Here is a 26,600-nt window from a genome sequence, read left to right on the forward strand (position 1 = left end):
TTTGAAATACACAAAAAAGTTGAAAGTACAATGAATATCCTACTCCTAGATTCAACAACTTTTAATATTTTGCCACATTTGCTTTATGTATAGATGTACGTTGGGATATATTTATTTAAATATATTAAATTTAGCTATATTTGCTTATTTGTCTTTGGCTGAACCAATTTAAAGTGAGGTGCAGACGTCATAACACTTCATTCTTAAATATGTCAGCATGAATCCCCTAAAAATAGTAACATTCTCCTGCTAACCACAATTATCTTTCTAATTCCAAAGAAAAAGTAACGATAATTCCCCATCACCATCTACTAGTTGGTCCATATACAAATTTCCCATGGTCCACAAACATGTCTGATGGGGATCTAATCAAGGTTTCCTCACAGCCTCTGGTTGTTAGGTCCAAGAACTCAGTTACACGGACTTTTTGACAAGAACAGCCCAGTTATCTCATAGAACGTTCTGTAGTCTAGATTTGCACAAAGGTTATTTTTAAAGCATGACCACCAAATGCTTAGTTACTAAGGACTGTACTAATGTGACATCATTCACTACACCAAAGAATTCTCAGATAAGTCAAGTGTAGTGAAAAATATCTGGAAATTTAATGTCAAAAAGTAAAGTTAAGATAATGTTTTATTTCCATGATCATATGAGGCTTTCAAATATAATATCAATAAGTAGTGGTAAAATAATTTGAAAGAAATAAACAATGGATAATGTGCCCAAGAATTTCCAATGCTTTATCCTGGCAGACTTATATTCCTTAGAATATCCTGTCACTTATCCAAATGACACCAGTTTTTGGTAAGGGTGAAAAGGAAATATGAGAAAGAACATTTGGTAGTTTACTCTAAATGCTTTGCATATTTTTCAGAAACCACATAAAAAACTGGGGCAATGACATCTACAACCTCCACCATATAAATACTTTCTATTGTTTCTGAGTGACAATTAACAAAAATGTGATTACAAACTTAAAAACTATGAAAAACATGAGAAAGAAATGAATTACAAAAGAAGTCTGATCTGACTCTAGTCCCGGGGTGCATTCCCATGCTGATTCCATAGCAGAACAGACGCATAGAAAAGTGTGTTCAGAAGCCTGTTAAATTTCCAGTGAGGCTCCAACATGCAATGAAAAAACAGAACTGAAATACAGTTCTTCTGACACCATTCATTATTTGAAATAATTCTCTAATAGGTCAACGGTAGTGGGGGAAAAATTGAAACTTTTAAACATCAAACAGTAAAGTATTTTCATAAACAAAATTATTTGTGGGGAAAAAATAGGGGGGGAAATATGGGGAAAGAATTTAGCCAGTATTATATACTTGCGAATAAAGACAGAGATTAAGTCATTTTACCTTGTAAAAGTATCTGATGATTTTTCTAATTCATCACACTCCATGTGAAACACACTAGAAAAGGAATCCTGAAAACAGAGCGAAAACACAGACTGAGAAATGCCTGACAAGGTAATAAAAACTATCTAGATACGGACATACATGTGTAAGGAATGATTGACACACTAATAGGTATATATTTTTTAAATTTACTCTCAGACTGAACTGAACCAAATACTTACTTTATAACATCCCGTTATTAAAAGTCACGTTCCTGTAGTTTCTGATCTCCACTTGTAAGAAATTTATTTGAGTACTATTTTTTTCTACCAGGTGTTGATAAATATTTTAGCTTCAAAATTTCTCTGTATTTAGTCAAAATCCTCAAGTTTTTGCATCTAGGCATATATTGATTGCTGCTGTTAGATCCCAGGTAAAGAATATCTTTTTAAAAAGACATCATCCAATGTTTTATGAGATCATTAAAATAATTGTAAAGATTTTAGCTACATAGGGAAATACTTTTGAAGTTATATTAAAAAACAGAATACATATTCACAAACAAACTATATTTACACCTATAAATACTGGAAGGAAACACAGAAATATTAGTTTACGTTGGGGAAAGAAATGCTGAGTACATTTTTTTTCTTGCTTAGCTTTCGATTTTTGGTAGTGTTGTTGAAATATTTTTAATAAACAAATAACTGTAATATACACAAACATCAAGTCACTTAATTCATTTTCTAAACCCAACAACCAACTTGTTAAAAAGTGAGCAAAATGTACGAATGGGCATTTTGCTGGGCTGTACTTCCAAGCACCACTGGTCCAAATCAATTGCTGCCATGATAGGTAGTAACTGGTAGAAGCGTGAGCTGAATGCTAATTAAAGTGGTATTTAAGTTGCCGAAATAAGGAATGCCTGATGTATAACTTTCAAAAATTAAATAAAGAGCAGGTCACAGAGGAAACACGATAAATTGACATACTGCATTAATGAGTTCTGACCTGAACTTTAAAAGGATGGCTGCTATCTTGTAACCATTTCGATACTAAAGATTGTATAACTGATTGAAAATATGAAGTAATATCCATGAGAATACTGATTATCTTATAGTATAGTGAGTTCTCATTTATTAATATCCTGTTAATAAGAATTACACACACCCACATACAAAACGATTCAGATAACGTTGGGTCATACGGTGCTGTCTTACTATCTAAAACAGTTAAAATTTTTTAATATAAATATTAAATATCTTTTATTCTACTTTCCTCCAAAAGAAATCAATTCAGATATCACCATATATGGATTGTAGCTAACCTATACAAGTGGTAACTCCCACTCTTTCCTATTGACCCACAGTGAAGAGCATATTCTCAGGGTCTAAAGGAAAAAGAAAGCGAACAGTTACATAAAAAAGAAATATCCCAAAAGCAGTGGTTCACAGGCTGAGAAGAGAAAGAAATTGCATAAAGGAAAACTGCCTTCGGCTAGAGGTCCTAATTCTAATGGCTAACTCAGTTGTCCCATCTAGAAGTAACCAGCATTCGATGAGCACAATCTTTCCACACACATCTGTTTCCATAGGTTACAAATCAGTGGCTTGAAAGGTACCCGTTAGAACAGTTGAGTGGTTTTCCATTGTTGGTAAAAGATTTGGGACTTACAGGCGTGCCTTCAATAACCTCTCCTCTACTGGGCCATGCCTTTTGGTTTTCAAACAGTTTCCAGTAAAAGGAAATTTTTATACCCAAGCCATTCAGGATGGGAGAATCTCCCTGTTCACAGCAGCCAGGGTACCACAATTCCTGACCATGGAAAGTCAGCACTGTGATCATAATGCACTTTGCCATCCAGGGAGTGGAACCACTGACCAAAGCGGCACACAGATATTCCCAGGGTGACTGCGTAGAGGAGGGTCACAAAGGTGAAAGTGTGCGTGAAGGCAGCCGCCAACTTCACCTCTAACCCTCTTCAGCCACAACAGCTCTCACTGCCATTGGCTTTGCGTAAATACCACATACAGTAGGTTCAAGGGAGGGTTCTGAGGCTAACGTGGGTTTAAAAGCAGTGCTTTAAGGGATATAAGTGTCTATCTAAAAATAAAAAAGTCATACTCTGTACTCACGGAGCAATCTTCATCCACTATGAAAATGGTGCATTTCTGCACCTGCATGAAGGAGATAATAGTGGCAGCTATTTTCTTTAGAATTACTTCTAGTGATTGTTGTTCTTCAAAAATTAAGCTAGCAAGGTCCAGCAGCACCTAGATGAGAAACAAGAGCTTATTATTTAGTAATTGCTTGTGATTATTAACACGACACAATGATTTATATGGATGATAAGTTCTATATATATGCACACAACCAAGTTTGCATTCAAGTATTAAATATGTAAGTCTCTGTTTACCAACAAAACTTCCCTATTAAGTACTGGCACAGTTAATACAGTGGTTACAATCACAGACTCTGAACCCAGAGTCATCAGACTTTAATCCTGACTTCCTTTCCTGCTAGCCTTATGATCTAGGGCGTTTCTTGAAAATGGGGATAGCAGCAGTACCAAAATCATAGGAATGTTGTAAGAACTAAACAAGTTAACATTTATAAGGCATAGTGAACAGTATCTGATACATAAACCACACTGTTTATAAATAATACATGTTTATCAACATTTATCAACATTATCAGCAATTTGACAGAACATAGTACATATTGTTCAAAGTAAACAAACTTTTCAGAGTTCTATTTGTGTTTTTCCTGGTAATTTCTCTTTCCTTTGAATTCCATAAAATTTCTTCTAATCTCACATAGTATTTGTGTGATGAGGGGAGAGAAAGGGTATTACAGAAAAATTTTTGGAGGTGATATTATCCTAGCTGAGGCCTGAAAGATGAGTAGGAATCATTCTGCTGATGTGGGTAGGAAAATATTTCAGTCAAAAATAACTGAATTGAGAGACAGTAACATATTACAAGTTTTGATCAAGTTTTATGAGAATATAGAGTGTAAAGAGGAGAACTGGGGAGAGGAGATTGCAGAGTTAAGCAGAGAGGAAACACCAAAAGCCCTGTATGTCTCTTGAAGCAGTTTGGATGGTGATCAATTGCAGAGAGGAAGTGACAAGATCACAGCTGTGTTCATAAAAATGAGGATTGGATTAATGGGTGGCAACAATAGAGTGTGGAAACAGATAGAAAAATACTGCAGTTGAAGGTAATGGAAGGTCCAATGTCTTACTAACACAAGTTCTAAAAGGAGAAAATGAGAGAGCAAGAGAGACGAATTATCAAAGAAATAATGAAAAAAAATTACATAAAACTGAAGGGCTTAAGCCTCCAGACTGAAAGGGATCACTAGGTAACAGCCTGAGGAATGAAAGAAAGAAAAAAAAAGTCATACTGTGAAATTAAGTTACAAAAGCAAAGATAAAGAAATAATCCAAAAAAGCCTACGGACATAAAAAAAAAAAATCTACAAAGAGTGAAGAATCAAAACAACATGGATGTTAGCTGGAAGACAAAGCACTAGCTTTAAAATTTGAGAAACTGATTTCTCAATTTTGAATTTTATACCCAGCCAAATTGGTGGGATGGTACAATAGATATTTTCATACATGCAAGGACTCAAAAGCTCGCGACACCAATGTCCTTTCTCAAACAGTTAGTTGAGAATGTGCTTCAATAAAACAAACAGGTAAATGAAGAGAGAAGGAGTTACAGGATCCAGTGGCTAAGCAGAGGAGTCTTTCTAAGAAAGTATGAAAGCAAGTTCTGTGAAGACACATGTGCAGCAGGCACAGGGAGGAATGATTTAACTTGGAAGAGAAAAGTTGGAGAACCTTGAATCTGTACTATTTGCATTTTTAATCATTCATATATATATTACTTGGATAAAAATTTACAAGTTTTAAAAAAGAATTTCTGTACCCTCTCTCTAGTAACCAGATTTACCTGATTTCTCTTGTTCTCCAGAAGTGAAGTCTCATAGAGTTGGGCATTATGAAGAACAATACCACAAAATGCCAAGTAAGCAGCAAAGTCCTAGAAAACAGGTAAGACAAGACCAAATAAGAATCGTCTATAAAACTGTCTTGTTATATTGCCTGAAACACAAAAGGCATCCCAAAACACTTGCAGTTGATATAAAAAGTAGAAAGCCCAAAATGTGAATGCTTAGTCTGCAAAAAATTAAGAGCTGCTGCACAGCAAGTATGTCCTGAATGTCACAACTACTGGATGACAAGTGTTGACATGGTCTCCTAAAGTCATACATTAGGTATAAATGAACAAGGAGAAAGAGGGGAGGAACTAAGATGCCGGTGTCTTATAGCATTTGAAATTGACATTTGCTTTATGCAAAATTTGGTGTAGTGTCTGAATGACATTAAGACTTGGCTCCATGCTGAGAAGGTACAAATAGTTTATAACTTGTTACTGGAGCAAATAAAGCTTATACATTTGTTAAGAAAATGTTGGCAATATTTATGTTCCCATATAAAGTTGCAAATATTAGTTTAAACATGTCCTTTTTAGCATGTATCTATCATTCTCATTATACCATACTTAGGTGATATGCTCACAATTCTATTAATTAATTAAAATAAATATTTACATGGCATACATTATCCACAATCATGGATTTATTTTGCTAAGAGATGATACGGGGGCCGGCCTGGTGGCTCAGGTGGTTAGAGCTCCATGCTCCTAACTCCGAAGGCTGCCAGTTCGATTCCCACATGGGCCAGTGGGCTCTCAAAAAAAAAAAAAAAAAAAAAAAAAAAAAGAGATGATACGGCCTCAGGGTGCAAATCTTTCAGGAGGGTTACATTAATGGATTATAAGCAAATAATGGAATACAAAGCCAATCTAGAACCATGTCCCCCTCACAAATATTCTCAGGTGTCATTAACAGAATAGGAGAACAGATATTTATTACACTGGTTTTAAAGGTACTCGCTATGTTCTGAAGCAATTAAGACATGGGGACAAACACAAGTGCCAATGCAGCCTATAGCATGGAGACAAAAATGACTCTGTGTTGTTTGAATGTCTTCCAAAAGCTCCTACTGATTTTCAGGAGAGTGACATAAATAGCAATGAGCTTGAATAGGAAGAATTCAGTGGGTTCCATGAAATACATATAATTCCATTTTCAAGAAGAGCAGTAGTAAAACCTACTGATAGAATGAAGTTTTAAACAGGTTTAAGGGCTTCCTTCCTTAAATGGAAACATGTTGATGTGGTGTGTGGAATGCATGCCTTTGGAGCTGGATGAGAAGAGTAATAAAATAATGCTGACTGCCATTCTTCCTGACACTAAATTCACATATTCCAGCCTGAATGCATACCTCGTGCCCCATCATCTGTGTGCAGAGCCTATAAAACACTCTGAAATTTGCTTCACCAGGAGGCAATTTCAATTTTGAGCTGACCCGGAGTGCTGAATTTGGAGTAGTGCTTTAGGGGTTTTTACTCAAGGTTGAATCTCTTTGTAGCAGTGATGAAAGGTAAATGAACGAGTTTAAAGACCATGTCACTCTTTGTAAGGCCCCAACATGCACAAGGCCCTGGGGGAGGCGTGGCTGCTCAGTGAGGAGGGAGCTGGGGGTTCTGCTGACTGAATAAATACCACAGGTTCTCAGAAGTCAGGTCAGCACTGTATTTACCATAGGAAAGGGACACTTTTGACCATTTCCGATCACTTTAAACCACAATGTTTTGTGATCAACAATTTCAGCAATAGCTAATTCTAGAGGTCTATCCACTCTAAAGAGAAAGTATTTCCCCGAACTGACATAGCACCAAACGTAGGTTTTGGTACCTTTTCATCTTTTTCAGTGAATGTCCCACCATTTCCTGATTTCTTGTTGATGGCCTGGGCTACACCAACGACCTGGTAGAAGGAGAGAAAAGTGCTCATTTTATTGACCAAAATTACTGGTATAAATTCACCAAAGTGTGTTTACAAAAGAATTTCTACATGTACTTTAACAAAAAGCTACAAAACCAGGATGGGGGGTGGGGGAAAACACCCTCAGCATTTGAAATAGTTCTGCATGGTTTACACGCTTTCTTCCTAATAAGAATTTGAGTGTTCTCAACTTCTTTGGTTCCCAAACTATATTTGATTCTGTGATTTCACCCTGTACTGTGAAAGAAGTTATTGGCAGTCACATTTAAGTGAATACTTTTCATGCTTTATCAATTAAAAAAACACTAATTTTTTTCAACCACATTTCAAATAAAATATATGACAAAATGAACATTTTCTATTGGTTTTAAACATAATATTTCAAATCAGGCTAAGTGCTCTTCTACTAAAAATGAAATAGGATCCAGTTGCCAATCACTGATGTTAAAAATTGGGAGGACTATTAGGGTGAAAATAATTCCTAATGCAGGAACGTAATCCAACTTCTTTTGAAACTTCTGACCTTGGAAATTATTTCACTTTCTAAGTGGAAGGGGGTTAGTAGAAGAGGGTAAAGAAGGTCAAATATATGGTGATGGAAGGAGAACTGACTCTGAGTGGTGAGCACACAATGGGATATATAGATGATGTGTTACAGAATTGTACATTTGAAACCTATGTAATTTTACTAACCATTGTCACCCAATAAATTTAATTAAAAAAAAAGAAAATTGTTTAACCTTCAACAGACTTATTTTGGAAGAAAGAAGTTTTATTGAAAGATCAAAACAGGAATTAACAGGCTAAGCCTTACTTTAAATGGATCCATCTGAAAGATATCTGAAAGATAAATTATATTTTAAGAAGACTGAGCTACACTCTGGGAATATGTCTTAAATTTCCACAAAAGACTTAGCAAGACCTTAAGAATCTTCTTATCTTTCTGCCTGAGACTGTAGTTTACCTACCTGTTTAGTTCCTTCTTCAGTTTGAGGTATTATCTTAATCGTATAAACACTTTCACCTTACTTTTGCTTCCTCTTTACTACTTAGAAATTCAACACTTGCCTTCCTTCTGTAATTTAATCTCAGCTGAATAAGCCATTTGCCCCTAAACGGTTCCACTCTAGGAATATAAATTCCTTTGTTTTGCGTGGGTGGTTCACCCTTGTTTTCTCTGCTCACTCTAGTCCCTTAGCTCTAAGGAAAGGATACAAAATCCCCCTCTAGGGTAGCAGAACCAGGACGGAGAAATACGAGTACATTCTTGTCTGATATAGTTGCCGGGTCTTCTCCACACCTTTCCTCCTTGTCCATCACAGAGTAAAGGGATGTTAATTAAGAAAAGCTGAATTATCCAATTATCCTGTACCTTTTTATTGTCCTTAGTTCAACTGTACTTTTTACTTTTGTATACTCTGTAGCTCTTATAAATGGTAATAGATTTCTACATGCTCGAATCTCAATACCCAAATGGTTACAAAGGTTTCTAAGATCAAAATGTCTGGATTGGAGTGAGGCATGCTTACTTGGAGGGCACTCGGTCTGAGACACAGAGGTACCAGCATAGCTCGGTTATTATAAGTGGGCATTCACCCACTTAACAAATACTGCGGTGATATTAGATACTGAGGAATGAGAAACGCTGGGACAGAGACGACCGTGAAGGAGCTCAGAATCAAGAATGGGAGGCGTGTAGACTCACACGCACAAACGCACACGTAGGACGGCGTGGTCAGTTTCATGACACAGGTGCCCACCGACTGCTCAGAGCACAGAAGGGAAGGCCTGAGGCAGGTGAGAGAGATGATGACATTTGTGTTTTTATTTGTCTTTAATAAATGATTTTATAAAAGACTTAAATTTTTAATCTTCATTTTAAGGAAGATGAGTTTAAAACAGATAAAGAGACTTTTGTACAAACCTTCTCACATACTTGTACAGTATAGAAAAGTACGTACTTTACTGATGTGTACTTTATACCTGGACTGTGTGAGGCAATGCATTTAGCAAGAAAATAAAGAGAAATTTCCGCTCACTTAAAAGCAGAAAGGGACAAAAAGCGAGGTGCTTATGAAATGGACAGTAATCAAACTGTATTACCATTTTAGTCCATCATGCTATCACCACAAATTGACAGGGAGATGGTAGCTTCTTTCCAAGTCTTAAAAGAGGAAAACCATCGCACAATGTATTTTCTAGTAAAAGTGATAATGTTGGTTGTTTTTGGTCATTCTGTGGGGTCCCTTGCGAGAGGGGAAGTTGGTGTGGGCCAGTTAGCTCATGGTGCTCCCAGGTGCAGGCTACACATACCCTTCCTCGGGTCCGTGCCCCGTGAGGTGAGCTGGGTGGAGGGGAGGGCAGGAGAGCATCATTCTCCACTGGAGGAGTAGACGCACGGCATGGGCCTGCTCCCAGTGGGTTGGCAGCACCCATCTTCACCTGAACGAGGCTTTGTCGGTCCACACGGGGTAATCCCGAGAGGGCTCCTCTATTAAAACCCCTCTCCCAATTTCAACTTCAGTTTCAAACTGCGTGTTTTATACTCGAGAACATTTATAGGGTAAACATTTTTTCTAACTGTGGGCTGAAAACTTTTCTCTGGTTGAAAAAAACAATGTCATAGAAACCACACTATGTCATTATTCACAATTTTTAACCAACACAATAGTGTTCACGTCCTTCAATAACTATTTTCTACTTGTAGAATTTCTATTTGACTCTTTTCAAACCTGCCTATGCCTCGTCTTTTTTCTTCTGTTCCCTTTAAATGCTAGGGCCCATTGTCTGTCTCTTTGACTGTAAGTCCTGAGCAGGCAGGCACTGTTTTCAACAATGTATTTTTCATCCTTCCTAGTAACCAACTATTTCACCAATAATTTTATAGACTTAGATATTAGAGGTTAATGTGTTTAAAAGATGATTAATTAAATATAACTGATATATTTTTGTAAAAATAGGAAGTTCCTTTAAGAGACTATTAGGCCAGAAAAATATATCAAATACATGTAAGTGCTTCCACTCCCAGATGGATGACATTTTAAAAATAGCACTGGTAAAAACAACAAATAAAAACTGGAGAAAGGTTATAGTGTTTGTCCGAGGTCATGTAAGACAGTAAAGACAAAAAACAAACAAACAGAAAAAGACTTCAATTCTCCAAATTCCAAGGATCCTAAGCAAAACCAGCACACTCTGCTCGCTTTGTGCTGATATAAAGTCTTTCTTCTGTCATCGATTGTTTCTTTCAACAAATTAGTTCATTTTCTTCAAGCCAAGAAACTGCTAACCACAGGTTTTTAAATGTCAGTTTTCAAAAACAGCTTTTATGGCAAGTGTATGTCAGACCTCGTATCTGAGGGGCAAAGCCCCTGAAAATGTCAGCTTCCGCAGAAAGCACAATCCCTTCTGCCCACTTGCGAGCTACCTGTCGAACCCTCAAACACCAATGCTTTATGTTACTTTCTTTTTTAAGCACGAAGGAGCTTCTCTGTTTTCTGTCTTCAGGGCACTTTTCAAAGCATAAATGGATATTATGTCCTCTCGGGGTCCAGAGCTCTTTTCGGTATGTGAAGGGCAGGACTGGACTCTCGATGGGTGAGCGGTGTGGAATGTGACAGCTGGTCCTTTCAGGGGCAAGTGATGGTGGCCACAGTGAGCAGTTCCATCCTCGGTCAGCAGCTGCCCAGACCTTACATCCATCCCTTTATGTCCCCTCTTTTCAATTCCAGGGGCTGCTCTGCATAAGGGCAGAAGCAAGGAGAGAAGGGACAGGCTCTACACATCTTAGGGCTCCTCTCTGCCTGCAGAATGTCTCTGTCGTAAGGATGGGATTTCAGGCCACCCGTAACCTGAGCCAAACACCTTACTTCACCAAGGAAACGAGAACTTAATTATATAGGAGCCAGTGGAGATTTCTCCCCTGCGCTCTCTTCCAGCTTTCCCTGGGCTGAGTCATCCATTCTGCAACAAATATTGTATTCAACAAGTCATTACGGAGTGCCCATTACGTCCCAGGCTCTGTGCTAGACAATGAAGACACAGGAGTGAAGACACACGCAAATGCCTATCCTCAGGGATGGACATTCCAGTCAGAGTCAGGCTTGGAAGGGACCCCACCCACCCCCAGTCAGAGTTAGGCGGTAAGGGTCTCGTCAGCTGCTGACCCCCTTCTCCACCCCGTTTTACAGACGAGCAAGCTGAAAGTGAGAGGCCTGACCAACTCAGGCTTTTCACCTCTCCTCCAAATCCTAGGCAATTATCAAATTATGGACACATTCCACATGGTAGGCAAAATAATGGCCCCAAACATGTCCTCATCTTAATCCCTTGAAGCTGTGAATATGTCACCTTAAATAGCAAAAGGGACTTTGCAGCTGTGATTAGGTTAGGGATCTGGAGACGGGGAGCTCATCCTGACTCATCTGGGGGGTGGGAAGTGTCTTCCTAGCCATCCTGAGGAGGGACAGCGGGAGGCAGGAGACTCAGCTCAGAGGCTGGAAGGTGCTATGCTGCGGGGTCTGACGATGGTGGAAGTGGCCACAAGCCACGGGGTCTGGGCAGGCCGTAGGAGCTGGAAAAGGAAGAGGACGGGGGTCTTCCCCAGAGAACTACATAGGAGCACAGCCCCGCGACACTGGTTTTAGCCCAGTGAGAACGATTGTGGACTCTGAGCTCCAAAACTGTAAGGTAGTACATTTGTGTTGTTTTAAGCCACTAAGTTTTGGGCACTCTTTACAGCAGCAATAAAAGACTCATATATCCCATTAGAATTGCTCTTACATTCTGCTGTCCCCTTTTCACTCTACTACACCCCATACTGTGTCTTCTGTTTCACCATCTAAACTCTCACCTTTTTGGAAAGCCCTGACATCTAATTGTTCATTGTTTTCTTGCATTTCAGTCCATCTTTGATACTTGAGCCAACTCTATCTTCTGGGGACACAGCTTTGCATATACAAGTTATCTCGTTACTCAAAACTGTTTAACGGCTCCATCCATCCAAAGGACAAAATGTGAAGACTGGCTCCCCGCGTGCCCCTTGCACTAAGACTGCGTATGTGGTCTTTGAGTTAGAATACTATGATCTTTGTCCACATTGTTCATTGAAATATTACTTTCCACTTTGTCTAGGGAGGCGGAGTCTCCAAAAAGCTTCCTGCAAACCCCCCTGAAGCCCTGCATGGCGGCCCTGTATGTTCTGCATCTGACAAGGGGGTCTTTTCGTCCGGAACCTCACCCTCTCCTCTCACACCCTGCGTCTCCAGCTGGCTTGTTTCCTAAGGACGTAGCTTACACCTCATGCCTCCTGGTAGAATCAGCACTTTGCGTTGTTCTGAAGAACTAAACGCTAGATAGATTTCGGTTGTCTGTGTTTGTGGGAGTAGTGGCAGAGGGATCAATTTTCTTTTCTTTTTTTTTTTTAGGGTGATGTACTTACTAGACAATTCACATTTGAGTAAGAGTTAATAAATCTGCCCATTTTTTCCTCTGCTCTTTCCTTGAGAGTATCTGTCCACATCCGAGAACTTTATGTGGTAGTAAGAAGTCTATGCTCCTAATTAATAAAACGTTAGTTATGGAGATGAAATTGACTGCCTAGAACAACTTTGGGAGAGTGAGAAAGAAAAGGTCTGAGATTGTTTTAATTTAAAAGCAGGGAAAAGCACCTAGAATAAGAGAGTAAACACCCATGTCTTCGTCACCTAGAACGGGGGTGGGGGGGTCCTGTTAAAAGGGACAGCTTGCTGGTCCCACCACCAGAGTTCTAGATTCAGTAGATCTGGGCTGAGGCCTGAGGATGAGTTTCACTGAAAGTTCTCAAGTGATGCCAAACGCTGCTGGTCTACGGACAAAAAACACTTTGAGAACCACTGATCCAAAACGACAAACTGCTAATACATGATGTTTTATTTTTTTAAGTTAAGTTAAGATAAAAGTGAATTGGACTTTCTCTTTTCCAGGCCCGTTGTATTTTATACCAAATGTTGTTCATTTGAGCCCCAAATTTCAGGTTGCGTGCAATTTTTTTTTGCTATTGCGAACACCCAGTGATCATTTCTGCAGAGGTCTCCCTGTGCACGTGTGCCAGACAGAACGCCTCTGTGACACCGTTAAAGGGATTGCAGAAACTTCTCCTTTGCCAGCCATGCATAAGAGTTCCCGTTCCCCTCATAGCTAACCAACACCCAGTATTGTCAGGCCTTTTTGTCTTTGGCAATCTGATGGGCACAAACCTGTATCTCACTGTTGCTTTAATTTGCATTTTCTGAATTACTAGAGACAATACACAGCTTTTTAATTTTTACTGGCTATATTAGTTTAACTCTTCTGTCTTGCCTATGTGTATCTTTGCCAATTTTGACCTTTTTGTATTACTTTCGGGTGTTTGGCTTTTATTAACATATTTGAGAATCAAGGTTTGGCATTTCCTGAAATGACTGGTAAGACTGATTTTATTCGGTTGTGATCCATTTTATCCATCTCTGTGTACAAGCACCGCTACACCTACTCTCTCTCTCTCTCTCTCAAGAGTGTGTTTATTGATATTCCAGGATGGGGGACAAGTATAAACACAGGAGAAGTAGATGCTTTTCAGTTTAGTCCCATAGCCTGGGTGGCTAGGAAGAGGCAGCCAATTGAAGAGAAGCTGCTAGCAAGTTGCAAGACACAAACAGCAGGGCCCTGAAGATAATTGGTATCAGAAATACATGAGCCTTGGCCAGTGTCTCTAGTATAGCTAATAAATCTATTCCTGCCCCCCCCTCCCCCAAAAAAAGTCCTGATGCTATAAAGTGTGCCATTTTAACAAAGTAAAGGGAGGGCTGGTCCGTGACAGGCACTTTGCATCTGCTAAGTTACTTAACCCTTGGCACGGCCTTTTCAGGTAGATATTACTATTCCCACTCTATCACAGAGGCGGCTGATGTTCAGAAATGTGAAATAGGTAGTTTAAGAATGTACAGAGCTGGACGCCCTCCAATCCACTACCACCCAGGGAAAAGGGAGCCCAGCCCCAGCATAAAACTCAGGACCCGAAGGACTATTCTTTAGAGGAACCCTGACGAGGAGGCTTTCCCCGCGCATCCGAGGCTGTCTTCAAATCCCGTACATACACTCATCTTGTTAATGCATATTTTCATCGAAGGCAATGGAATAATTTCAAAATTAGTATTTTAAGAAAGACAAATCCAAAGTGACTACTAACCGTTGTTTTTTTTTGACTTCGATTATAAATCTCATGACACGTTTTTATAGCCAAGAACCACTTATGTAACATTAAAAAAGTAAGTAGATTCTTCAGGAAAAAGCAGAATGAACTGATGGTGACAGAAATCAGAACAGTGTCACCCATGGGTAGTGGGGGCTGATGAGGGGGTGATAAGGGCTCTTGTGTCCACTGGGGTGATAGCTACCCACGTGTACGTACATTTGTCAAAAATCATCAAAGTGTACATTCAGATCTGTGGATTTCACTGTATGTCAAATTTAGCTGGGTTTTCTGAGGATTTAAAAGCCTTAAAAGTCCATTTGTGATTGCTGATGGTGTATGAAAGTGGTGGTCCGTGAGCTCAGCCCCTGGCTGCCTTGGTGACGGTGAAGCAGGCTGAGATCTGACCCTTTGCTCAGTGCTGCTACCAGGATGGACGTTCCCCAGACAGGGCCAGGACAAATCCAGCCGCTAGGGTCAGTAGCTGTCCTGCCCTAGGAATGTCCAGTGGGAGAGGTGCCAACCTGAACCTGGGTTCCGTCCAGACGGGGATGCTGGGCATAACTCTTGATCCTAGTGTTTATTCTTATCCCTTTGCACACAAAAAATTCCTCTTCCCTGCCAAACACTAAACTTTCTGCCATACCAGCTCGTAAGCAGGAGGTAAAAGTCTCAAACCTGGAACCACAGACCTGCCACCTTCATTATTAGGCCTATGTGTCTCTTGAGACACAGAGATCAGTCCTGAGATGGGGAGCACAAAGCCATTGTGAGCAGTCTCCTTAGGTGGCCTTTGGATGCCACCAGGGGCAAAGGTCACACAGCAGAAGGGGGCCTGCTGTGTCCTGTGGCCAGGCGCGTCCAAAGCGAACGGGGTTACTTGACTTCCCATTCCTCCATTTGTCTGGCCCTGCAACACTCTAAAGGGGGAAGTGGGCAGTTTCTGAACCTCCACTATGTGAAGAGCTCTGGGGTGGCCACTGTCTCATTCCTTGTCTCAGGGCCAGCCTGTGTGTTTGTACTTCATGCTGAAACTTTACAGAGTCACCTAAGGCACAGAGAGGTGAAGAAACTTGCGCAAGGAATCATGGTCATAAGCCAGCATGCGAGACCAAACCATTTTTGCTACAAAGTCAGAACTCTTTCTTTCAAACTCTGTCTCTCTGCCTAATTGGGTATAAGTCCAAAACGCCAACAACACAAAAAAACTGCATATTGAATATATACTGTACAAACTGTACTGTGTATCAGAATAATTCTACCACTGTTTTTCCCACCTTCACACATGATGTTGCCAAAAGTGACTTGGGAGCCTTGGATCTATTTAATAACTAAGATTTGTTTTCAGGGTGGTGTCCTGAATTCTGCCAGGTGCTGGCCTGCAAAGCACGGGCTCACCCTGGAAACTGTTGTTGGACTTGGACTGTGTGAAACCAGCATCAAGTTTGTTCCAGCACGGCCTGCACTTAGGACAGGTCCACGCCTCTACAGCCTGGAAGATGCTGTGCTAATAAAGCCCTCACAATTACGGGGGTGAGCGTGGGGAATGTGCTGCTAATACAAACAGAAGAGAAATAATACAGCATAAGTGGCAAATAATAAGTGGCAAAAGGCAAATTCCATACACTGAAGCACTGAGGAGGCTGAATCTCATTTACAATTTACAGTTGGTATCCATGGGGCTGAGAGAACATGAACTAAGTGTTCAGATCACCTTCACTGGTCCAGCTAGCCACATCACAGCTGTGAGAAGCTAGGTACCTACGTCATTTAGCCTAAGAGACCAGGCAAACAAAGTGTGTGCATGCGCATTTACCATTTGTTGACAGTCAACAAATCCTTCACACAGAAATATAGTGTATTATGTTCTCATAGCCAAAACAGAACTTTGTAACTTTGTCTAAGTGTTTTTCCCTCCCAGTGGATGAGCCTGAAAAGACAATCACATACAAAAGCTGAGATGCAGACATCTGTCTCACTAGCAAATTCCGAGGTGTAGGTGTTACCCGCACAAAAGATGTGTCCTCCTCCACGCAGCTGTCTCAGATAATATAGTCATTAATCATATTTGAAATCATTGTTTGAAACTTTCGATTTTATTATTGCATTATACCAGTCCAGAATTTGCATTTTCAAAGACTAAAATAATAAAAGAATTGTTTGGTGGCTTTTCAGGTACAACCACTAATAAATATTAAAGAAGACGCATATAGTATGGAAGTCAAGTGAGAGCTGAACATATGAACCTAACTGAAGAAACAGTACAGTGCCAGTATAAGTTTTCGAATGGTTTTCAGAGCCAAGAGTGCAGATAAAATCACTAAAGGGAAGAGGGGTGGCCAGAACAGAGACGAGGGTCCAGGGCTGGACCATTTTTAGCACCGTTGTGACAAGCGGGCACCAGCCAAGAAGACAGAGAGTCAATTAGACAGTTGGGAGGAACTGGCCAGTCTGAGGTCCTAGAAAGCAAGTGAGCACATCTATCCTGAAGGAACGAATGAGGGACCACCACCAGTGTCACGTGCTCCTGCCAGGCTGGGCAGATGAGGACCTGGAGATTGATCACTAGCCCTTGCCCAGCAGAAGTCACTGAGGAGGCCTCCTCATCACTCCCCAGGAGTGGTGAGGGTGAAGGATGGGGTGGAGGGTGTTCCAGAGACATGGGAGGAAATAGAAATGCAACCGAGGACAGGGTTTTCTCTGCTAGTGGACAGAGCAATGGGAAGCCTGTGAAAGGACGTGTGCAGTCCAGGGGATGTTTATTTTTGTCTTTTTATGGGAGAAATAACCTCATAATTTGTATGCTGATGAACCCGTCTGGTGGAGGCGGAAGTCTTGATGATTCTGGAAATGAGGGGGGAGCTACTGAGCCGTGTCTATGAGCAGGCGAGATGGGATGAGATCTGGTACCCAAGCTCAAGACTGAGCTTTGCCATTTAGCGGACAGTTTGTCCTGAGAAGTAAAGGGAAACCAGAGCACATGGAGTCAGATGCAGGAACAAGGGAAAGAGACAGGAGAAGTTCTCCTGTGGAAGATTCTTCCAGCGGCTTTGCTTCCATGGAACTAGTAAGCCAGGCCATCAGCTGAAAGTGGGGACGGAAAGCAGCATTGAGGTTTGAGGAGAGAGGAGAAAGTATCAGCAAAACACGTCCAGAAAAGGAGCTAATTGTTCTGATCCCCACAAACCAATTCCCTCTGTTCCATGTTTTATTTTAGGGACTCTCCCCTACAGTAGCCTATCTAAACAACTGAGAATGTCCTCTAGATCCTTCCTTTTACTTATTCTTCCATCAAATCAATCCTTCACTCTCCCGAACAGAAACGTAACAAGGCCACTCCTCTGGCTCCCTGGGCCTCAGCCTGGGTCCACCTCCACTCTGGGTCATGGCAAAAGCCTCCTTACCACCTTCCCTGCGTTTAGACCTGGTACTTCTCCATGTGTGAACAAATATTGAAAGTATTTAATTATCAAAATCCTATAATTGTCAAATTATGTGGCCCTGGGTTAGAAATTAAACAAAGAAAACTCTTCACCCTTAATGCTGTGGCCCCACAACCCTTTAAATAATAGCAAGTGTTCCCTGGCTTCTCCCTCCTTCCAGTTCATAAGCAGACACGGCGCCAAAGCACTGGACACGTCCCTCTGCTTCTGACCCTTGGCTGGGAGCAGAAACAACAGAGCAGAGACATAGTGAGGACCCTGCAGTGGGCATTTCCAGTGGACGCTAAGAAGCAAAGGAGGTAGTACACACAGAGGCCTCGTGGAGACCAGAATTTGCCACAGAACGTTTGGGAAGCCCTAAGTGCCTCAGTCATTTGCCACAGCCCAAGAAGCAGGCACCTCCCTCTTCTTCCTTACTCTGCCTCCTTCAGTTCTCCACATCCTGCTCTCCCTGTCACGCAGGCCAGGCTGGCACAGCACACCCCACCTGCCCCCCGCTGGTAAACCCAGTGCACACGGCCTCTGGGAAGCTCATATTTTGTACATGAAAGATGGAGACATAATTTTTAAATATTTTTACTGAATAACCAGAATTCCTCTTGTATCATCTGCCCATTTGGAAGGAAAGAGAAGAAGGCCGTAAAATGTATTTGGTCCTTCTGGTGGTTTCAAAATAGCTCCACACGGTCTCCCATCCTCTCCTGATGCCCCCTCCCCAGGACTCGATGGCTGTCGCTGAGGAGCCGGACACTGCGCGCTGAAGACGCCCCACTCGGGAGACGTGGTCACACGGGCGCCGCTGCTTCCTCCTTGGTCGCTCTCTGCCGTGCGGGGACGACACTGAGCTATTGAAGGAGAGGCCCCCGTGGCAAGGAACTGAGGCCTGCTGCCCACAAGCGAGGACTGGGCCCTCCGGAAAGGGACGCCAGGCTGCAATCAAACACCTGCCTGGATCCCCAGGGCGGCCCCTGCAGGGCGCCTGGGCCAGAACCACCGGCCTGCCAGGCCCTCCGGCATTCCTGAACCTGATAGACGTCTGTCATTCAAAATCACTAAGTTTAGGGTAATTTGTCAGATTGCAAGAGATCACTAACATACCGTGTTTCCCCAAAAATAAGACCTAGCCGGACAATCAGCTCTAATGCGCCTTTTGGAACAAAAATTAATACAAGACCCGGTCTTATGTTAGATAAGACCGGGTCTTGTACTAATTTTTGCTCCAAAAGACACATCAGAGCTGATCCGGCGAGGCCTTATTTTCCGTGAAACATGGTAGAACTCATGATTGTCATATAATTTGTGATAAACAGAGATATGGAATTCTAAACTAGGTCACTTTCATTCTATTTCACTGCCAGGAAGTGATGCGAAAAAAGGAAAATATAACTCAAAACTTTTATAAGACCATCATCACTTTTTGTTCTTGACTCAAGCCTGGAACATTAATTTGCACTCTGTAGTGGAAGAGAAACAAGTGGGGATGTTTACATGAGGATTTAATAAGAAGAAATACAGAATATTGAACAGTTTATAAAGCACTTTACCTATGTAATCTTGGCTCTTAGTAGATGAACACAGATGTTTGTACACGTACCTGTTAAGAACAGGAATTTCATTGACAACCCCCTTACCTCTCCAGGAATGCATGAAAATTATTTAATACTCAAAGTCCATCAAAGTGCCTCATTATGGGGCTCTGGGTCAGATGTTATACAAAGAAATGGTTTATGCTGATCTGCAACTGGTTCCAGACCTCTAATATCATTATTCAGGGCCTGTGTATAACTTCTGAAAATTAAATGTCTAAATGAGCTATTAAAAATGCAGTGCATCCCAACAAGCGCTGAAATGGTTACCCTGTAAGTACCGATGAAGATAAACCTCACACTGCGTAAAACACAGCATTTAGTCTGAACCAAATTTTCTGAGCAATCACAGTAAGACTGGGGTAAACATAGGCTACCATTAACGTAACCTTCAGTCTCAAGCTTTCCTTCACTCCCCTCTTCTCCCGGATCAGAAGCAAAGCCTCAGGGATGTAACCTATTAGCAACGCCTGTCATCTGCTGCTCCTAAGAAACGTTTTGTGTGTGTTTTTTTCCCCCTTAGGAAAGCAGTTACCATCTTCTTTGTAAAGCACACTTGTTTATTATTAAAGGGCAATTGTGGGAAAGGAAAGAGAAAAGATCATCAGCATGATGACATCCAGTCCAGAACAAGCAGAAATTTTGCAAGTACTTTTGTTTTGTTTCTAAAACAAAGCAACAAGAAAAATTATCACAGGGGAATACATGCAATAAACACTTTAGAGCTGGTCAATTCTTTAAGACTAAAACAGCTCTAGATCGAGTGACAGTCTGCAAGCAAACGCTGCTAATTTCTGTGGCTACAATTTCATCTAGTCCGACCTACAACTGAAGGATTATATATAAAGCCGTAAGTAACGTTTATCTGTTCCAAGCTTACTTGTTAAATTTAAGGAGGGCCCCGGCGGTTCCGTGAGCGTGAGCTCGATCACAGGCCAGCATTCACCAGCGTCCCCACTCATGGAGGCCGGTCGCTGCTGTGTCTCTCAGGCTGTGGGGTAAACACAGCAGGGCCCCGCTGCGTAAAACCACAGCTTTCATCCTTCCTCTGTGATTTCTCCAGCTCCCCAAATCCACAGCCCTTGTGTGCTGAATATTGAACTGATTTGACATGCATCTTGTTACCTTGTATTGCTCTTGAATTTTTGGTGTAAAAGACCTACATCTGCAATTGAAAACGATTTCAAAGCGAGTATCTTCCTTGCTCGAAGTTTTTCATAGCCTCACTGCCAAGACCAGTGCTCTACATAGCCCGGTGATTCAATAATTACTTGTCCAAACAAGGTAATTTGAGGGAGGGGGAGAGGATGGAGAAGGAGAATATTTTAAAAAGAGCAGATAAAATCACGTAGTTTAAATTCTAGAATACATTTGCTCTTGTATCTCACAGCTGGAATTACACATGATTTCATTAATGCTTTATTTTGTGTATTTCCGGGAGGCATTAAATCTCTCTGATTCATCCAAGTATTTATCTCACAAAAATATAAAAATGAGCTGATATTTTTTGAAAATTTTCGAGGTTTTAAAGGAAGATATAAATAATTAGATATTTAACTAAAATGATCCTTTATTACATTGTAAAAACTTTTATCATAAATCCTGTTATATTTGCACCAAAGAATTATATCATCAAGTATATTCAAATAAAATCAAAATGCTAAAATAAAAATAGAAAAGGAAGAAAAGAGCTCTGATTCCAAATTAGATTTCTACTTAATAGCTGGAGTTGACATTCAACCAAGACCAAACAGGTGTGTCAGCCCGGCCTGGAAGACACCACTGGATACAAATGCAGCTCAGATCAATAAGAAATGTTCACTGCCTTCCACTGAATTGGTGTAGCTATTTTATATAAATCAAAAAGAACACTCATTTCTTCCGAGTCATAATGAGCAATGCTTCAGGGAGGGCATTTCAGAAATAGGTCATCTGAGCTAGGGAAAGAGCTGGTTTTCCCTGCGCTTCTTTACTGAACATAAAAGAACTGTCTGGTTACACAAATAACTAAAGCAAGTGACATAAGCAAAACCTGCCCCAAGTGCCCACGTCCAAACAATCCAGCATTAAGTAGGAAGGACATTTAACAGCAGTCCTAAAGTCACACACTTGCTGCAAATCTTTTCTCACTATGCTTGCAAGTGTGTCATGGTTCTTCCCCCGAGGACAGATTAATAGCACACACACCCGCTCCTGTAACTCTTTTATCCCTGGTAAGAACTTCCTCCCGTTCACTGGATGGATTCCTCTGGGGACATCACAGAGGATGTGACTCTGATCCCTCTTGCTCTCTCACATTTTTTTTCACTTCAAAAAGCATCTGTGTGCAGAATGGTTTATACATTTAATTCTGAAGAGCTGGCAGAGCACAGCACAGCAGGTGTCCTCGTTTCTACCGTCACGCCCCGCTCCCGTAAGGAGCCCCATTGGACACGTCAGGAGTGGCGTAGGTCACCATCCACAGAGAACTCCTCTTTCCCACATCATGACCTGTAGTCACATTGCTCAGGTGTGAACCTCAGCTTCGCCAGTTTTTAGTTGTGTGACTTCAGGTGAGTTCCCCAAATGCTCCACATCTGTTTCCTTACCTGTAAAGTGGGGATAAATACTGATTCCCTCCTATGGTTGTGCTGAAAACTAAGTGAATTAGTGCACGCCAGGCCCGAGGACAGGTCCCACAGGACCAGCAGTCACTGCCCAATCCTCACCCCCCTTCAAACACAGGTGGGGCCAGCTCTCTTCTCCCCTGGACCTCTTGTCTTTTTGTCTTCATTTTCTCTCACCAATAGCTCTTTGATCTTTCCAAAACAAATCCTGTTAGCCTTCTCAAGCTTCTCCAGGTTTCCCCCTCCCCACCCCCCACCACTTTCTCCATTAACCCTGTTCTCTTAGAAGGAAGTAGGAAGAGGGGAAAATTGCACAAACTTATGCTATACAATTTTTTTAAAAAAATATTTCTGTCACAGAAGTTTAGGACTACCTATGATCCTGACTTCTGAAAAAGATATTGCTATATCTACCACACTTAAGATTGTAACATTAATGACAAGAACTCCTGAAAAACTGCACAAGGAGAACAGGCAAATGAGATTATGTATTTTACTGAATCTTAAACATCTTCCTGACTTTTCTGGACTGTTACAGTTCAGGCTCTTGTATTCAGTATTCAACTGCTCCGTTCAAGGAGCTTTTCAGAGTTGGTACCTGTGCCTGAAGACACCAGGGTCACTCAAAGGTACCAGGATATCTTGTAAACAATCAGTAAACAGTGAATACGCACGTTTCATTGTAGGTTCCTTGGTAATTTGCTGTTGTCAGTGTTGGCTTACTCAGTACAGTTGGACTAACACAGAGAAGACACCAAATCCATTTTGACACGTTTATGAGTTAAAACAGTGAAAGCATTTTTCTGTCAAGTTTGTCAGAGGGTCATAGACCAGTTAAGTCAGGAACTGTGCTGATTATTTTGTGACCCCAGCTGGCTGATCAGTCTGTGGCCGATGACTTGTTCATACAAATTTATCATTTCTTGTCTCTCTTAAAAGCCCTGTTAGTTCTGTCTCCTTTTAAAACATACCAGCTGATGTTTACTGATCACTTCCAGTGTGCCAGGAACTACGTTAAGCCTTTTGCTTGCACAAATGCATTAATCTTCACAACCCTCAGAGCTAAGTCCTTTTATAAGCTCCATTTTGCAGATGAGGAAACTGAAGAGCAAAGGAATTATTAGCCAATACCAAGAAAGTGGTAAAGATAGGACGCAAGCCCAGAGCCAAAACCTTACCCATTACTCCCAGAAGCCTTACAGCGACCCTCCATTTTGACTTCAAAAGCTTGGTGAAAGAGTACTTTCGTGTGTACATAAAAGCAAACACTGCCCTGAGTGTTTATGCAGCTATAAATTTAAAGATAACTCTGGAAGGCATATATTGCATCTTCTTAGAGGCCTTGCTTCTTGGTCAGCCAATTATTTTTTATACTGCAACAGCCATGCTGACAAGATGTCTTCTGACTATTTGTCTTCATTCCTTTTCTTTCAAAAAATAATTCTCACAGGAAATAATTTCTAACTGGGTGGTGTGACTATGGGTAGAAAGGGAGCAGGGGGACCGGAAAGAGAGTGAGGAGGGTCAGTGAGATATTTAAAAGCTGCGTGTGGAAATCCTCCCTTCAGTAAAAGTTCTGAGTCTCCAGTGAAGTTACTGATGGTTTCTTATCTCACGAAATGCTTGGTGTGAATGAATGAATGAACGTGGAAACCAGTGAAGAGCGCAGGCTTCACACCAAGTCATCCCAGGGCAAAACAGAGACAGCAGAAAGGATGTGGGAGCGTGGGGCAGACAAACTTGAGGACACTCAGGGAGGGCTTTGGACAATCACAGTCTGGGGACCTGTGGCTGACCCCACTTTAATCAGATCTCTAAGTGCGCAGATGGCCCTTGGCTAAGAGTGGGGTTATATATTCATGTAACCAAATTTAAATCATCTCCACTACAATGGCTAAAATTTTAAGAACTGATAATTGCAAGTGTTGGCAAGGATGTGAAGCAACGGGGACTCACAAGTTGCTGGTAAGAGTGCACGTGGTACAGCCACTTCCAGAAACAGCTTGAACCTTTTTTATAAAACTAAACATACACCTACCATGTGACCTAGCAATCCCCACTCCCAAAACAACACAGGTTTGAACTACGTATATATGGATTGCTTTCAATAAATGTATTGGAGAAACTTTTGGAGATTTGTGACAATTTGAAAAAACTTGCAGATGAACGTTATAATTTTCTCAGTAACATTTTCTTTTCTCTAGCTTACTTCATTGTAAGGATACGGTATGTACTATATACAACATACAAAACATGTGTTGATGGACTGTTTATATTATCTGTAAGACTTCCTTCATGTCAACAGTAGGCTATTAGTAGTTAGGTTTGTAGGGAGTCAAAAGTTATCTGTGGATTTTCGACTGTGTGGGGTCAGCATCCCCTACCCCACACTGCTTGCTCAAGGGACAACTGTATTTATCCAAGAGAAATGAGAACATTATGTGCCTACAGTGACCTGTAACATTGACAGTTGCTCTTTTCACAATAGAAAAAATGGAAACAACTCAAATGTCTATCAACTGAGGATGGGATAATCACATTGTGGTACATCCATTCCATGGAATAAGTCAGTCAGCAATAGAAAGGAACAAAGTACTGACACATGCAGCAACGTGGGGGACTCTCTCAGCATTATGCTAAGTGAAAGCCAGGTATACAAGACAACATACTGGAGGATTCCATTCATATGACATCCTAGAAGAGGCAAAACAATAGTGACAAAAGCAGACTGCTGAGTGTCAGGGGCTGGGGGTTGAGAGAGCCAAAGGAGACCAATTTCGAAGCGTACAGGGAAGTATCCGAGATGACAAATGTTCTATATCTTGATTATACTGGTGGTTACATGACTACATACACATTTGTCAAAACTCATCACGTTTCCTACTTAAAATGGGTGAATTGTATTGTATGCAAGTCATGCCTCAACACAGCTGGGTTTTCTGCTGCTGTTTCTAAATCCTCTCCACAGGTTGTCATCCAGAGAGAACACGTGACTCTTGAGGATGCTCTCTCACAGAAGGCCGTCCACTCATTTCCCTGGTGACTCCCGTGTACATTCTCAAACAGTCACCTCAACCCCCATTCTTGGAGAGATCGTTTGCATTATTTAAAAAGAGAGGTTTAATCAGAGAGTGACTTGGGCTGAGTCTCCTGGCTGGTACAAAGTTGGTTTGGGGCCTAGATTTTAAGGCATAAGTAACAAGTGAAAGCTGAAAACTGTCTCCATAACTAGGGCTTCCTGATAAAATAGCGGACGTCCAGTCAAATTTAATTTCAGATGAATAACAAATACTTTTGTAGTATAACTATGTCCCAAATATTGCACGGGACATGCTTTTCATTTGCTGTATTTGGCAACCCAATAGCATTATCATCATTAGTTCATGCATGGCCTTTTCCATTTTATTTACTCATTCACATAATTAATTAATCAATCTCATATTCATGTTTCAGCTGCAGATGTTTTCAGTAACTGAGGCTGTAAGTCTCCTCTTCAGAAAGTGTGTAGCAACTCTACGTCGCTGAGAACTTATTAGACTAGTGAGAAGTGACTGACTGAAGATCCTGTTACTCAAATGTGACCCACAGACCAGGACATTGGCATCAACTTGGTACCTGTTAGAAAGACTCTCTGGTCCCACCCAGACCTACTGAATTCAGAATCCGCATTTTAAAGAAATCCTCAAGTGACTTAGATGCCTGTCAACGTTTTAGGAGCCCGGATTTAGAAAGCCGTGTTTTGGGAAAATTCCCAGATGCAGGGTGGACGGAAGGGAAAGTGACTACAAGCATAGAAAGCTCTTACAAGAATATTTTACAAATTCAGGCATTACTTTGAGATCTGAATTACAATGCAGGCAGCAAGAATGCAAAGAAAGGCACTCAAATGAGAAACTAATGGAAAACAATCAGTGGCACTTGGTAATGGACCAGATGGAGAAGAGAAAGGAAAGACGTCAGAATTTGAATAGAATCAAGTAGAAGCATCAAAGTGTGGCTAGAACACTTGGCGGTGGTTCTGAAGCTTATCCACACATTGTAATCACCAGGGAGTTTTCACATACTGATGCCTGGGTCCCAACCCCACAGAGTCCATTTAAGGTGAAGCCTGGGCGTCAGACTTTCTAAATGCTCCCCAAGTGACTGTAACACGCAGCTAAAGTTAAGAAGCACTAATGTGAGATCTTTCAATCTGTTTGTTTTCACTTAGAATACTGATTTTCAACCCTGGCAACACTTTGGAATTACTTGGGGAGCTTTAAAAATGTATCACTATGCAGACTCTGCCCTGAGAATATTCTGATTTAATTGGTAATATTTTAGAAGTTCCCCACTTGATTGTAATGTGCAGCCAGGGTTGAGAATACTCAGTTGAAACATTCAGTTAAATTGCTAATTTATTAACTTTCACCCCCCAAATAAGTATAAAATGAAAAGGGAATTCAGTACTAACAGAATCCAAACCTTCCAATTAGGTGAAGTATAAACCA

At 41.1% G+C, this 26,600-nt stretch overlaps 1 protein-coding gene across 5 annotated transcripts in view; it reads right to left on the minus strand.

Annotated features, from left to right (window-relative positions):
* The window catches only part of PDE5A (phosphodiesterase 5A), a 111,267-nt gene that overhangs the window by 58,164 nt on the left and 26,503 nt on the right, over positions 1 to 26,600 (minus strand). For all 5 annotated transcript variants that reach the window (XM_081075764.1, XM_081075763.1, XM_081075766.1 and 2 more), the window contains 4 exons: positions 7,176 to 7,247; positions 5,306 to 5,395; positions 3,482 to 3,619; positions 1,368 to 1,435 (listed from right to left, as the gene is read on the minus strand). In XM_081075764.1, the coding sequence (XP_080931890.1) occupies positions 1,368 to 1,435; positions 3,482 to 3,619; positions 5,306 to 5,395; positions 7,176 to 7,247 (368 nt within the window). The remainder of the gene's footprint in view (positions 1 to 1,367; positions 1,436 to 3,481; positions 3,620 to 5,305; positions 5,396 to 7,175; positions 7,248 to 26,600) is intronic.

This window comes from Rhinolophus hipposideros (genome assembly GCF_964194185.1).
Source record: "Rhinolophus hipposideros genome assembly, chromosome: 16".
Classification (NCBI taxonomy): Eukaryota; Metazoa; Chordata; class Mammalia; order Chiroptera; family Rhinolophidae; genus Rhinolophus; species Rhinolophus hipposideros.